This window comes from Lepisma saccharinum, unplaced genomic scaffold (genome assembly GCF_977018435.1).
Source record: "Lepisma saccharinum unplaced genomic scaffold, izLepSacc3.1 HAP1_SCAFFOLD_311, whole genome shotgun sequence".
Lineage (NCBI taxonomy): Eukaryota > Metazoa > Arthropoda > Insecta > Zygentoma > Lepismatidae > Lepisma > Lepisma saccharinum.
Window position 1 is genome coordinate 175,385 of NW_028143046.1, and position 13,203 is coordinate 188,587.

At 40.3% G+C, this 13,203-nt stretch overlaps 1 protein-coding gene across 1 annotated transcript in view; it reads right to left on the bottom strand.

Moving 5' to 3' along the window:
• Nucleotides 1-214: 214 nt before the first annotated feature.
• Nucleotides 215-13,203, bottom strand: part of LOC145982677 (uncharacterized) — a 93,677-nt gene continuing 80,688 nt past the window's right edge. The window contains exon 3 of the mRNA XM_083116047.1: nt 215-322. Within this exon, the coding sequence (XP_082972173.1) occupies nt 215-322 (108 nt within the window). The remainder of the gene's footprint in view (nt 323-13,203) is intronic.

Sequence of the window (13,203 nt, forward strand, 5' to 3'; positions counted from 1 at the left end):
TCGAACCCAATTCGCCGCCACTGATTGTTCGAAATACGTCTACTTCTCCACGATTTTTTCTTAAAATCCTATGCTAATCCTCTACTATATTTAAAGTACAAATTCAAAATAAACTTTGGTATTATTTTATAAGCAGTCTTTACAGTCTGTACAGATGCGTCACATTGCTTTATATGTGATGGCCTTCATAAATTCCATCTGCTTCTTTGGAACATTAAACCTGAGTGTCACGTTCTCCAAACTCTTCAGATTCGCACTCATCCATGTTGCAAGCTAGCTTATCTTGCAGCGTGGCAGTATCATCATTGCGTTGACCACATGGCTAAAAATTAAAAAAGAAATAAATATGCTTGAAAAAAAATATTGGTCAGCATAAGAAATAAGAAGATGTATGTGTAATAAACTACGGAGGCACCCTTGAATCTGTACAGCATAGCTGTATACACACAGGATAGAAAATGCTAATTTTCGAGGGCTCGTATCCTCGAAACGAGACTTCAACCAGTATAAAGTTACCAAGGAAAGTTGTTCGTCTTGATGTTCTCACGCTGCGAAAATTCGTTGGTCATCTACAGTGACATTGACACTCTGTACACACACACACACACACACACACACACACACATACGTGTAAACGTGGTTTTATAAGGCCCGAGTGAGTGTACATATGTTGTTGGAACCACTATAATTTGATAAATTAGCATAATCAAATTCATTTTAAAATGTCGAGACCATGCAAGTGATTACAAATACCACCGTGGTTTTTGAAAATTTTCATTTATGCAGTTTTCCTCACGAAAAAATGGTTACTATTCTTGTTGGAACCTGGTGCCAATATCACCTGTCTAAATTACGTGTTGTAATTTTAATACAATTGCATCCGTTGTGGGTACCAATCAATATTGCACAAACCGTCCAACCAATCACAATTCTTGTAGGTCACATGATTTCTTCCTGTGTGTAAGCAGCTACGTGCCATACCGAATTGGGCAAATAGTTGTGAAATGCGCTTTACGGCGTCAATTGAGAGCGCGTAACTTGGACGTATCTGTCTCGCCGCAGAGCATTCTGAAGGGGAGGGATAAAAAAAAGTTCCTCTCGTTGCGGTCGGAAGGGGAGGGGGAAAAGAAGAGTTCCTCTCGCGGCGGAGTTAGGAAGGGATTAACTGTTGTGCAGTCAGGGCCGTACTTAAGGAGTTTTTGCCCCACTGTGGAATTGAGACAATAATCACATTTACCCTAATTGCTGAATCTTAATTTTTACTTTGCATACTTTTATGTGTTGTTTGAAGATTTCAGAAATCAAAGCAGGCTTGCGCGGCCTATCATGCCGCAACTGTGTGAAACGGAGCTCTTTATTGGCACGCTACCAAGCGAAATGCAATAGGTAACAAGCGACAAGAGATACGTATCGCTTGGAAGTGAACCCTTAGTAATCAATTCGACATTTCGCATTGATGCGACAGGGCAAGCTGCACATGTCGCTTGCGGGTTGATGCATTATTGTCCATTTTTTTCCACTACGAAGTGGATGTAAACAAAAGCACGTGTTCTAGAGAAAGCCAGTGCAGCCCTATTGGTGGATTCTGGCCGTAGTTCCTCCGCAGACCTTTTGCACCCTGATAGATAGTCCATTCAATGCCGTCTTGAAACTAGAGTTATACAGCATTGTATGCTGTTCAAAGCATTTACTAGCCTTATGAATTCATAACCATTCTTTAGTAAAGCACCTACGGTGACATTCACTCATTTAAATTAACGAAATTCCCGCTACTTGTCAGTCACTCTGTGTTGTGCAGTGTTGCAAATTCGCAATATTAAGTAAAGTCTATAATCTTGAAACACCGGATTAGACAGAATCAGAAAACATGATTTAGACTGACACTGACTGACATGGGAATCTCTAGGTAACACACGTGTTGATGCATATACTACAAATACGCACACACTTCCAACTTCATGCTTTTTATCTAGAATGGTAAAATCAACACACTGCAAAAGGTTCTAGGGAAACCTTTGAAAAAGCCAAAGTGCTTGGTGCGAATACAACCAGTGATGCTTAAAATCGTACGGAATGTTACTTTAGCATTTATTACATGATCCACCTACGTTTCCTTTCCTTTACTTCCACATAAAACGTGCTCAGATTTCAGGAACCTGAATTCCCCCAGCTAGTCAAAGAAAAATGCCAGATGCATACACTGGCAACTGCTTCCACGAAGGAATTTGTAGAGGGCGGGGACACAAGCTTTTGGCGTTACAGATGGGCAAACTGTGCCATTCAGTGTTGCTACCTGACCTTTATAGAAACATCGTTACAATTCGGTAATATTCCAAAGCTGTTATCGTATCTAATTGCTATAGAGCCAACTTCGCAACTACAAAGTTTTATTAATGTTCCAACACGCGTGTACGTAATAAGACCTTCACATTTCTTGTATCTAATTCATAAGGGAAGAACTAACATAGTTGGAGACACTACTTCTGGCGGTCAAGAATCTTCCGAAACACTGTTACCCTCAAGCACACGGCTATTTATAGCTTTCCTCCCCTCGACCCTGCAAAACCTGCCCTCCTCTCCGTTGCAGTGTGGTGGTTCTCGAGATTTTGCGTAGTGTTTATAGGTTCTAAGTATCATTGAATGTTGATGTGGCTTCAATAGCAAGTGTTACAAAACATCTACATTTGAAACCTTGAACAAGTGGCGATACCAAAATTGCGGGGAATCCAGAGTATTGTGTTGAATCGTTAACTTCTGAACAGGTGTCTTAAAAACAAGCATTTATGCGGTCCGCCAGGAAATTCAGCCGAACAAAAACGCGGATGGCACATTTTAGCCGATTTTGTACTTGCTGCCGTCAGCAGGAAAGTGGATGTTTTTTTTTCATGAATATGAGTTTATCTACGCTGGTTAAATTATTGCATGATTCATTTGGTTTATTTTACTTCGCATTTCTACCACACTTGGTTAATCGCGAGGATGAGGATGAGTGATGATATGGTGAAATTGATGAAATAACACTCACAAAGAACATCCATGCCCAGGCCAAGATTCAAACTCGGGACTCCTGGCGTCGTAGCACACAGTGATAACCACTCCGCTACAACGGCCAGCTGTGTGAATTCTTCTTACATGGTATATTACCATTGACAAGAACTGACATTGTTGGTAAGTGTTTACCTCTATTTTATTATATTTTCTTCATCTCTAATATTTACAACAGTGTTCATTTTAAAAACTAAAATTTGCACATTTTTAAAAGTCCCTCTAGTTTCGAAACGTTGTGGAAAATACTGACACTGAAGCTAACACGTGCGCTGGGAGGGAGGGGCAAGTGCTGGCGAATAGAAAGTGGGCACCGCTCGCATTAATACAAATTTCGGTAACTTATTGGCCACACCTACTTCGTTCTAAAGCTGGAAACAGTATAGGTTTTTCGCGCATGAGCGGTGAATTTCTTGCTTTAGATTGAAGTCGCCAGTGTTCATGGGCGTCCGGAAGGGGGGCAAGGGGGGACGTGTCCCCCCTAAAAAATGAAAGTCAACCAAAAATTATATATTTCACACATATGATTTCATTTCAGCCACAATAAAATGTGTTAATTAATGCACGAACATGATAAATTCAAATTTAAGCAATGTTTTTTGAGGGAACATTGGGGAAATTGTGGCTTATTTGCCCCCCTGGAAAAAATACCTTCCTTTCCCCTCCCTGGAAAAAATCCTGCTGACGCCCATGCCAGTGTTGCCTGTCGATTGTCGCCTGCCACTTGTCGCTTCGATCTGAAGTCTCCTTGAAGGGGTCAGGGGAAGAATTCTGACAGGCGACAAGCGACAGTGTGCTTCCACATCGACTAGAGACATGGGTTCCTTTTGTCTTGTAGACTAAAACATTCACCGCCCGTGCACGACAAGTTGAGGCGTCACGATGCACAACATTGATAAAATAGCCAGTTTGAATGACATAACCAAGCGACATGAAATATTTGCAGCTTACTGTGCTGTATCAGTTCGAAACGTTTCATTGATTACCGAGGCTTGTCGCTTGTCGCGTTACGCTTCGGTCTAGAAGCTGCTTAAACGGCATAAACGGCAGGCGACTAGCGACATGGAGATTTTATACCAAAGCGACAAGCGACATTAGACCATTCAATATAAGGCAAAACATTGACCGCGCATGCGCGAACAAAAGTACGAAGCGGCATGATGCACGGTATTAACAAAACTGGCAATCGGAGACACACAAACTTCAAGCGACACCTGCATCTTGTCGTGTCGCTTCTGTTCGAAAGGTTCAATTAATTACTGCGGGTTCGCTTCCAAGGGACACGTGGTGGTTGTCGCTTTCGTGTGAAATCTCCCTTACAAAGACGACAAGTGACACGGAGAATTCACACATAAGCTGCAAGCGGCAAGCGACACTAGCACAGTTAGTTTAAATTCAAATATTCACAGCACATGAGCTAACAAGAGCACGAGGTGACAGGATGCACAGTATTGAGAAAACTGCCTAGTCAGAGCGACACGTGCAGCTTGTCCTGTCGCTTTGATACGAAAGGTTGCATTTATTTCTGAATACTGGTTTCCAAGTTAAGCGTGTCGCGTGCCGCTTGTTTTATTGAATTCTTCTCAGGAAAGGAAGAGATGCTTTTACAAATAGAGTTTCCCGCATAATTGTAATAATGAATGATCGACGTATAAACTTGATGTGAAGCGTGTTTGTTTCGCGAATGGAGCGAACAATAAAACGTTTTATAAATCTCATTCCTTGCAACAACCCAATCACAGTAACTGTTCATCCCCTGACCTCTACTTCCACGTCACCCATGAAGTCTGCTGGTGTTTCTTTGCACCTGGACCACAAGCGTTTCGTTCTCGCGCCTTTTTTTTACCGGACACCTGGTGTTTTCTTACTTCGGTAGTTCTTCTCGCAGTGAAGTGGGAGGGGTAAGTTCCACTTAAAGCCTCCCCGATGGAGCTGTCGACCTCCGTGGAGGATTGGTTAGCACAGAGAGCTACGACGCCACAGGTTCCGGGTTCGAGTCCCGGGTAAGGCATAGGTATTTGTGTTTGTCCAAATGAGAAAACTGAAAATTGAGATTAACCGAGAAATGAAAATCTTGAGAATAAAGTGAATAACTTCCGCTTGGGGGTATTCCTTTAAACAAAATGGCGTAGTAGTAGCTTCGTCGCCTTGTAATCAAGGGATACCGGTCCGATACCCGGTGGAGGTACTTAGTGGTTAGGATTCCACTTCAAACTGTAGGTCCAGTTCCGATTAGCCTTACTGTGCATAAAGTGGACTTAAAACACCAACTCAAACAAACGAGTTCCACCTGCACCAAAAGCAAGCATACAGTCAATAAGTTTAAATATCGTATGTCTTCATGTCGATAAAAATAACCCTTTTTACCACCTTGCTACCTCAATATCACAAACACTTCACCCTTGCAATACGCAACCACGATTAAGAAAGAGAAATGAGCCAACGTTCTCGAGGCAGAGTTGGGAGAAGTATATTATTGGTAAATAAGCATATCGTACAGTCACGGACACTTCTGTGTTGTAGCAACATTATTGACGTTCAATGGGATCATTAATACCATGACTGTACAACCCTAAACTGATGTTGCGTTATATTTTCTTGCAATGTCGGCTGTAATAACTCTCGTAACATGTCGCAATAAAACAAGTGGCTACACCAAAGTGAGGTAGAGGCGAACACACTATTATTCTGCACTGTTATCTCAAGAATCCGATATAACGATAAAATCTTGCTAATTATCAGGTAAATCAATTAATCATCGTAATAAGCAATAATATGCATTGGATTGTGGCTGTTCACCGAGAGTTGGACGGCGGAGAGCGAAGGACTAGCCTGTTTCCCGAGAGAAGAGGCCGAGCCTCGGGTAAAGAAATATAAAAATAAAACTTTATTACCAACGGTCAGATCCAACTGAAATTAAAGACAGCCCAGCAGCAGATTATCATCGACGAAATCCCCAAAGCAGAATTTGATAGGAGATAAATTAAGCCCGATATTAAAGGTTAAACAGCTAGACTGGATAACAATAGCTACAGACTCTCTGGCACTGTCTTCGGAACGAACGTGCAGGTTACAATAGGCCCGATCTTAGGCTAACCTCTCTTCGAGGTGCTTTTTGAAAGGGTCAAAGAACTCCAAATATACGGGCGAAGATAGCAGGACAAGAGCCTACGACTTGAGGACAATTTAGCAACGCTTGGACAGAGAGGGTACAGTAACGAACCTTTTGAATAGCAAATAAATAGACGAGCAGAGAAGCGGAAGACACAGTTTTACTCGGGTTTTCTTCGACGCGCTATCAGACAGTTTTACTCAGATTTTCTTCGACGTGTTATCATCGTCAATCTCTCGCGAACCACCCGCGAAAGTATCCGCTTTGTGTGTCGCGCCGTTCCGTGTTGTTTTATTTCGCACGTATCTGTGTACTATCAAGATGGAGTAGAGACAGAGAAAGGCCCTGCTGGGGGGGCGTCTGACCCAGTTGCCACCTTGAAGATGCGGAGATCCAATCTTATCGCCCGGAAGCTATCTATTGACCACGCCGCAAACATCCACGACTTCACCACGAGGACTTCAGTCAGAGCCGACAAAGGTAAGCCGGAATGGACGTGAAAATGGATAGGTTTCGTTAGCCCCGTCGTGACATCCAAGGAACTCGCTTAATTACATAAACATCTCGAACAGACATTGCTTATTACGGTGATTAAATTGCATCAACAATATTTTTAACAAGTAAAACCGTACAGCTTTCAGTTATTCAATTATACAAAGTATTTAATATTCAGATTGTACGACGCTATAAATTGTCAATATAATTATATAACAGTGATCCTGGTTAACCGCAAAAAGTAACCATATAAAGATTAACATTCAATTACAACAACATAAAAGGAGTAGTGTTTTTGCAGTGCAGGTTAAGCTCCTACCGGAAGAGATTTTTCCGTAAATGCTAAAGTAAATGTCAAATTAAGAACAGTTTAAATTAATGTAGCTAACTTTAAACATGCCGCCGAACTATTATTGTATTAATTACTCATGTATTTTGGATTGCCGAGATATGAATGCGTGAGTGAAAGTATGAGTGAAAGGGGCAATGATGTAATGTTTATGCATGTGCTCTTTTATAGAAATTACAGTATATATATAGAACTAACCCTGTGGTGTGATTTGTTCTACCCTATGTAATCTCTTGGGCTCCAACTGATGGCACTTACCCTGGGACAAAAGGTAAATAGGTTCTTTATGATTTCCTTTTGTTTATTTGTTTAATTGTTTTGTGGGTCTGACATTACCATTGTAATGTAGAACCAGAACGACGTCAGGCACGTTAAAATAAGTAGACGTCGCGTTACGTTAAACCGATATTAGCAACAGAGGGAGACATTTCTTAATCACAAGAAATGCTTTCAATTCACTACTTATAAAAAGTAGATGGTGTCGTCTAGGCAGAACAAACTGACTCGACTAGAAAAGCACAAGAAGCTAAAGGTCTCGATCATTGCGATCATATGGTCTAGTTTTATTATTGTGTGTAGTTTTATCAACTAACCTTGAAAGAAACAGTTTGCATCGACGTACACACGAAACATTTCCAACCATTGACAGCACAAAACATGCCGCTACTAATACACAGAGACGTAGTGCAACAAGCCTACGAGCGCAAAATGAACAATCTCTATTTTATGGTGGTATTTTAGGACTTTAGATTTGAATGTCGTTGGAGGGAAAATGGATTGTGCACTTAAGCATATGCCGTGTTTCAGGATATCTTTTACGGAAATGAAGCATTACAGTCGTAATCCATCGTTAACAATAACTAAATTCCATCAGGTTTCCTCACTTTGTCCTACATTGCGCAAATATTTGTAACATTTAATTACATCGATGAAACTTTTTTTTCTGTTATTTATTTTTCTAAATAAGCATTCAAACCAGAGACCTAAACGAATACGTACATGTGGGCATGTTAGAGATTTATCCTATAAAGAAATATTCTTCGTAATAAAGGAGTTAGTTAGTTAACACGAACAGTTTTCTTTCTCTTCGTCGGATACGGTGCACAGTTCACTTTTCCCTTCAACGGTTTCTCATGAGCAGACCTGTCATAAAAAACTGCAAATAGGTAAATATTGATTCGAAGTATTGAATTAATTAATAATAAAATCCTAGGTAGGTCACCCCGTGATAGTCAGACACCATACCACGTTCATTATTGAACTTCAGAAATTGCATTATAATATTAATTGTCAGAAAGGTGTGGAATATTTATTGATGATTATAATGTGAATCATGTAAAGGTAAAATAAAATTTATTAAATCGTTGCACGAATGTAGCTGTTAGAGCCAACACTTCCTATCTCACTTAATGTCCACTATTTTGGACAATTACTTGATTTAGGAATATTTGAAAAATACTAGCCAACGACGAAGCTGCTATGCCTGCAGTCGTTTGTAGAATCCACAGAAAATCTCAGTCCGGATACGAGTGCATCAGCTTAATCTATGGCGTAAACTTGATCTGACTTTTGTAATTGTTACTCGGCCCAGATTTGAAAGCACCACTGATGCAAGGCCTCTTGTTAAGTGAGCTTGTCATCCGTTTCTGTTCCTCAAATCCTAACTTATGTTGGCGGGATCTCACCTCACGTAAAAGTGTATCATTTTAAAGAGTGGGAAGTTGCATGAACGATTACTATACCGTAGCTAAGAAATGCTGATTACAATGACAGAAATATATTAATGTTGCAACAAAGTTATCGTTGAGAAATCACATCTTGTAACTTGGATATCTAGAAAAGTATTACAAGAAAGTTTGAACATTGTAATTTTTGACTTCATTGAAACTTGATGAAAAATGTGGGAAGATTTTTATTAGATTCTTGTGTTTACAGTCAAAAATACAATTAACACCTGTTATTGTAAAATATTCTGGTTGCGAATATGAGAGTTGTTGAAAGGTTCCCAATATAGCTATTTCGTTCTTTGATTTATTGGGCTGCTTTAAATAGAATTCGTGAAAGCAACGAGAGCAAGTGAAATATTCATTCGAGAATTAGACTGCAACAATCACTAGCAGAGTTGTCTGTTTCCATTCGAATCGTGCCCGCGACAAAAGCAAGTTCCGAGCGACCCAGCTGACCGGTGGCGCCAAAGTGTCGGGAATCGTCTCAAGCAGACCCTCAGTGAGCACACAGGCAATGAATTCGGTTTCTAACTGACACGTATACATACAAGACCAGGGACGTGACCGGGGATGGAGGATTGGGACAAAATATACTTTGTTCAATTTGGACCAAATTGTCTGTTTTTACCATGTATTTAGTAACAATTGATTTGCTCGCTCACACTCTAAACATTTGTTTCTATGACCCGAAACTCACGATTATGCTTATTCCTTCAAAATTGCTATTACAAAATTGTTAATTTGACTTCACGTAATGGATTTTTAGTTTTCAATATAACGCAGGTGCTCTGCATAGCCATGGAGTCCAACAGCCTTTTTAAAGACAAAAGCCTATCAACGGGTTCTTCGTTGAGCGCATTGAGTCCCATCGCCGCTGTTATCAGACTTTCTCAATAGGAGCCAGATCGTCCTTAATAAGTTTTCCGAACTATATTTATTCTTTTGAGTCATCACCCAAATTTTGGAGCTCTGACCAGAGTTCGAACCCAGGACCGCGGATAATACGTGGGAGACATTTTCATGGTAAGAGCATGATAATTACAATGGAATGAGAACCCAGGAGCTAGATATTTTGGCGCCCTAGTAGTAGGGTGACCATAATATTTTGGCCCAAAAACGGGACATCCCAAGGAGATCAGTTTACCTCCTCCCCTCCTGAAAAATCAGTTAGGCCTAATTATAAAATTATTGTTACAATTATACTATCGTTATTATTATTTGAAATATGAACTGTCATTTTTATAATCTCGGTGTGACTTACACGGTATTTCTGGTTCCTTCTGATCAACCTTTGATGTTAGCCCTACGCTAAAGTTGAGGAGTGCAAGAAGTATTTATCAGAACAATCAATCTTCTTGAGAGCAGTTATATTTTTTCATCAACCACTTATAAATCTCCTTGAAAACCTTACCCCACACATCTGACGCGAGATTTGCCATTTGAGTTTCTCGTTTGTGTCTTGTACCAAGTCCCTATTGAAACTGCATGTACGCTTCTTGGACATGCTTATGCACTGCTCTACAAATAACGGAACACACGCAAAACAATACAAATTTTTTTAGCATGAAATGTCTCAACTTTATACTTGGTTTTCAAGCTAACACTTATACTTTTATAAAACGGGACAAATAGTATTTTTAAATAATATCGAAGGGACGACCGGGACACGCCTCTCAAACGGGACTGTCCCGGACAAAACGGGACGTACGGTCACCCTATATAAATGACAACATCAATGAACTGTTGAGAAGAAGAGCGTGTCAAACAGCACGGTGTATTGAAATCGAGAGGTTAGGTTACGATGAAATGTTGCACGCAGAATGAAGCAACAACCGTCTACAATTTATCACAACCGAAACTTAGTCTTGATGGTTATTTATATCTCGAGGGTAGCAGCTTTGATGACGTCAGTGTTCATTTAATGACGAGTAGATAAATGGTTACTACGAAGTCAACGGTTGTGAACTCGATTTACTTGTCGCCCGCCGTCCAATGTTCCGAATTCTGGACTGGGCATGGACGCGAGTGTCACTTCATCAACTTCATCCTCATCGCGATTAGTCAAAAGTGTCCGAAAAGTGAAGTAAAATAATAAAAATGAATAAAAGTTGAGTCAGGTATAACGACCTGAGCGTTTCTGTGTGTGTTGAATCCATGTATCATTGAACTCCTCCTTTAAGAGGCAGATCTTCAAAGTAATCACCTAGGATCTTTCAAAAGTTCAATACCTGTTCAGGATAAGAAGACCGTTCCAAATCATACTTCGGATGGAAAGTCACAGCAGTAACAATCCTTCTCATAGGCGTGCGCACGGAGGGCAAGGGAGACATTACAATATGTGGGTATTGTCCATCATGAGAAAAAACCACATAAGCACAAGAAGACCAATACAATTCACTAAAAACAAAATAATTTAAAAAAACAATTTCGTGGTTGGTCGACACGTCACCGTCAAGTTAACATAGACAATGTGTTTACAAGATAACGGCACAGCTCCGAATGACGATAGGAAATGCTCCACCCCAGTGGCGGCGATTGGGTTCCAAAACCGCGGGGTCAAAGACAATATTTCCCTTTGAAGATAAGGTTTAGCACAGTGCAAGGACAAAAGTGACGAAGAACAGGGGGCAAGTACCCCCTCGCCCCCCTAATCGCCACCACTGCTCCACCATATTATGACCCCCCTCCGGCCCGTGACAAAACAAAAGACTTTCGAATTTTACAACAGATATACAAGCACATAAATTTCAATGTTGACAAACATGAAGCAATTTTTAATGTTTTGGTTGCTCCGTCACTCGGCCCTTCCATACGCGGACTATGCATTCGGTGACTTAATTACATACGAAATTTAATATTTTGAAACTTGTTTCGTTCTTGATAAGTCGGCCCCCGTGGTGGAGTGGTTAGCACATCGTGCTACGACACCAAGGGGCCCGGGTTCAATCCCGGCCTTGGCCTGGATGTTTGTGAGTGTCCATTCTTCAATTTCATGATATCATCACTCATCTCCATCTTAGCAAAAAGTGGCACAAGAAGCGAATTAAAATAAAGCAAATAAATCAATCAATCGTTCCCTATAATTCGACATTAATTTCAGCAATATCAATTTCCAACGATGTGGTTTGTCCTGCAATTATCAGGCAAGTTATATTCACGAAATCTATTGTTTCTAGATGTTACAGTCACCTAATGCTTCCAAATTAGTTTGTGTGAGATAATTTCTCCCCCAATTTATGTTATTAAAGCTTTTACATTCCTGTGATTTGGCATAAGCAAGTGGACAAACTTAAAAAGAAAACTACGACAAAAAGTCACATTTTAAAATTAATATACGATAGGTAAAATGGCTTTTTCTAGGCTCGTTACAACACTGTATGGTATAACCAAATAATTTTGATTGTGAACTATAATAATGTCTTCAGCAATGTATGAACTTTGTTCGGCAACACATATCGAAGTGTTTTTCGCAAGGTTTTTTAGTAAGACTGTATAAACAGCATTTGGATAAATTTTCAGAAGAATGATAAAAGGCACCTGTCTGTACTATATGTCATTCGGTTTTCTCTAAATTTGCTCTCAAAGACCTCCAGGGACTGCCCCTGCACCCTGGCGCTGACTCTAACTGACAGTCATCTTGAAACGAGCAAAGGGGCAATGTGTTTTCAAGCCGTTTATATTGATGGTGCACTGGTAATGCTGTCACCTTTTTATCAAGGGTCCCGAATTCATGTCCGGTGGAGGCACATATTTGCTTGGATTCCGTTCAAACCCGATTAGGTTTGAACGAATTCTCTTCATTCTCGGGACTTAAATCAACCCTTTAATTATTATCATTAGTATTCAGAAAACGTCACCCACCATTCACTTACTCTGTACGCATTTCTGTGCGGAATTTACTTCCAATTCCAAGTTTTCCTTTAGGGCACCGCCCTGCGTAACGAAGTGGGTAGCACGCCACGAGTTCTTAGTTCGATTCCCGACCTGGGCATTGGGGTTCTTTGTGAGAGTCTCTTCTTCAATTTCATCACTCATTCTTTTCTTCGCGATTAGCCAGAAGTAGCAGAAAAGCGAAGTAAAATAAACTCAATCAATCAGTGAATCGAATCAAACTTTTCAAGGGCCTCTAATAAGGTAGTTCTCAACCTTTTTCAGTACGGGACCCACCCTGAAGAATATTACACTTCACGGGACCCACAAGTATGGGTGCCGGCAGAATTACTTGAAGGGGTGTGCACCCAGTTTATAATAGTACGTGTTTTTGCTAAAATCGAGTAATTTACGAAGCCCTCTTTTACGCTTGCTTAAACAAATTTCACATACTTCATTCTAGAAAAGTAATTACATATATAATTTTAAAAGCTGAAATTGGGAGATGCCGGTGAAAAGCAATGGTAGGGTGCGCATAACAGAAATGTAAAGCTTAGACTACGGACACCACGGGTTGAATTTAAAATATTGAAACAATATATGCT